At 42.8% G+C, this 2,041-nt stretch overlaps 1 protein-coding gene across 1 annotated transcript; it reads left to right on the top strand.

Annotated features, from left to right (window-relative positions):
* The first annotated feature begins 6 nt into the window (after positions 1 to 6).
* On the top strand, positions 7 to 1,958 carry LOC121964143 (polyunsaturated fatty acid 5-lipoxygenase-like). The gene is made up of 5 exons (XM_042514362.1): positions 7 to 129; positions 228 to 374; positions 480 to 683; positions 760 to 846; positions 1,699 to 1,958. The coding sequence occupies exons 1-5, from the start codon at positions 28 to 30 to the stop codon at positions 1,879 to 1,881; spliced, it is 723 nt and encodes a 240-aa protein (XP_042370296.1). The 5' UTR covers positions 7 to 27; the 3' UTR covers positions 1,882 to 1,958.
* The last annotated feature ends 83 nt before the right edge of the window (positions 1,959 to 2,041 follow it).

The following is a 2,041-nucleotide window of genomic DNA, read 5'->3' as shown; positions in this document are numbered from 1 at the left end:
CAATTTCTAAACGGTTGCAACCCCGTAATGATCCGAAAGTGCACCAAACTCCCCGACAAGTTTCCTGTCACTCATGAAATGGTTTCTGTCAGCCTGGAGAGGGAGCTGACTCTGGAGCAGGAAATAGAGGTAGACACGCTTTTGTCTGTGCCTGTCAGTCTATTTTTATGTTTCTCACGAAAAATTCTCCCACTGACGCTCACTGTGAATCGATGTTCTGCCTCCAGGCAGGTAACATCTACATCATAGACTTCGAGGTGTTGGACGGCATCAGTCCTAACTCAACAGACCCGTGCACACTGCAGTACCTGGCAGCTCCAATCTGTCTACTCTACAAGAACGCCCAGAACAAGATCCTGCCCATAGCCATACAGGTACACTGTTGCTGAATAGGTATGTGTTATATCACAAGACCTACTGCCCAGTATAAATCTATTTTTCTTCCTCTTGCTTCTCCCTTGTCCTTCATCTTTTCCCAGCTTGGGCAATCTCCGGGTGAAGACAACCCGATCTTCCTGCCCACTGATGGTCAGTACGACTGGCTGCTGGCAAAGATCTGGGTCCGATCAGCCGACTTCCAGTACCATCAGACCATCACACACCTGCTCAGGACTCATCTGATGACAGAGGTGTTTGCTATTGCTATGTACAGGCAACTCCCTGCTGTTCACCCTGTGTATAAGGTAAAAAAAAACTCTCACTCCTTATCGATTGATTCATTTGACTGATTGATTCATGGATTGATGCTCCTTCTCCCAGCTACTTATCCCACACATTCGTTTTACCATCGCTATCAACACCAAGGCCAGGGAGCAGCTCATCTGTGAGTGTGGCATCTTTGACAAGGTGAGTTTGTGGATACAAAGTTAAAGTGACAGTTCACCCCAGAGTCAAAAATACATCTTTCCTCTGATCTGTTGAGCTGTTTATTAATCTAGGTTGTTTTGTTGAGAGTTGCAAAGTGTTAGAGATATTGCTGTGAAGAACTACAGCTGCCAACCACATCACTGTGCAGAAGCGTGCGTTTACTCATAGATGAGAGGCTCATGCCTGTGACAGATGTAAACATTAATGGAGACATACTCAGCTGAGCCGTAAAGTTAACTTGCTCAGTGATGCTGGATGAGCTAGCAGTAGATGCATGCTTCCATCTACATGGTGAAACGTTTGCAGTATAGTTCGGTAGAAAGAAATAGAAATAGAAATAGTTTCAAACACAAGCCAAGTGCCATCTAGTTCCATAGTATTTGAGAGAGGGCAGACTTCTTTACAGCTGATATCTCGCTGAGTTGGCAATTCACACATAAAAAAACAATCTACCAATCCAAATCTATAAATATCAATCTAAATTGATAAATAGCACCACAGGTAGGAGGAAAAATCTGTATTTTTGATTATGGCCTTTACTGTGCCTTTTACAGTATATTTAGGCTTTTATTTTTTGCTAAAAGAAATTGTAACAGCAAATAATTTACTGAAATTTAGGGAAAAAGTCCCCTAAAAGCCAAATCACTTAACAATATTCAGAAAATGAGAATGTCAGATTTATATGTTGGATAGTTTCTCTCCTTTAAATTTTCAATTACCCAATAGACATCAACCACATGCATGCATAAAAGTTGGGGGACAGAAGCACACGTCATTAGCTGCAGAAGTAATGACAGATGTGCGTGCTGCATATTCTCAATTCTCTTCAAGGCAAACGCAACAGGTGGAGGTGGTCATGTCCAGCTGGTTCAAAAGGCGGTAAAGAATCTGACCTTCAGGTCTCTGTGCTTCCCGGATATCATCAAATCCCGTGGTGTGGACAACACGGAGGAGCTGCCCACCTACTTCTACAGAGACGATGGCTACAGAGTTTGGGAGGCCACCAAGAGGTGAGGAAAAACTCTTTAAAGAGTTTTTATAGACAGCACAGATAAAAAGTTTGTGTGTTTGATGGAGAGACATCAGTCATGACAAAGACTAAACAGTGTGTGTGTGTGTGTGTGTGTGAGAGAGAGAGAGAGAAGTTCCAGCATATTTTTTATTTCCTCTGTAC

Source organism: Plectropomus leopardus, unplaced genomic scaffold, assembly GCF_008729295.1.
Source record: "Plectropomus leopardus isolate mb unplaced genomic scaffold, YSFRI_Pleo_2.0 unplaced_scaffold14201, whole genome shotgun sequence".
Taxonomy (NCBI): Eukaryota; Metazoa; Chordata; class Actinopteri; order Perciformes; family Serranidae; genus Plectropomus; species Plectropomus leopardus.
This window is presented reverse-complemented; position numbering and strand designations above follow the sequence as displayed.

Bases quoted from the DNA above. Each gene is read 5' to 3' on its own strand.
- LOC121964143 (XM_042514362.1), top strand. From the start codon at position 28: ATGATCCGAAAGTGCACCAAACTCCCCGACAAGTTTCCTGTCACTCAT. The intron at 375-479 runs GTACACTGTTGC...ATCTTTTCCCAG, and splicing joins TCCTGCCCATAGCCATACAG to CTTGGGCAATCTCCGGGTGA. The intron at 847-1,698 runs GTGAGTTTGTGG...ATTCTCTTCAAG, and splicing joins AGTGTGGCATCTTTGACAAG to GCAAACGCAACAGGTGGAGG.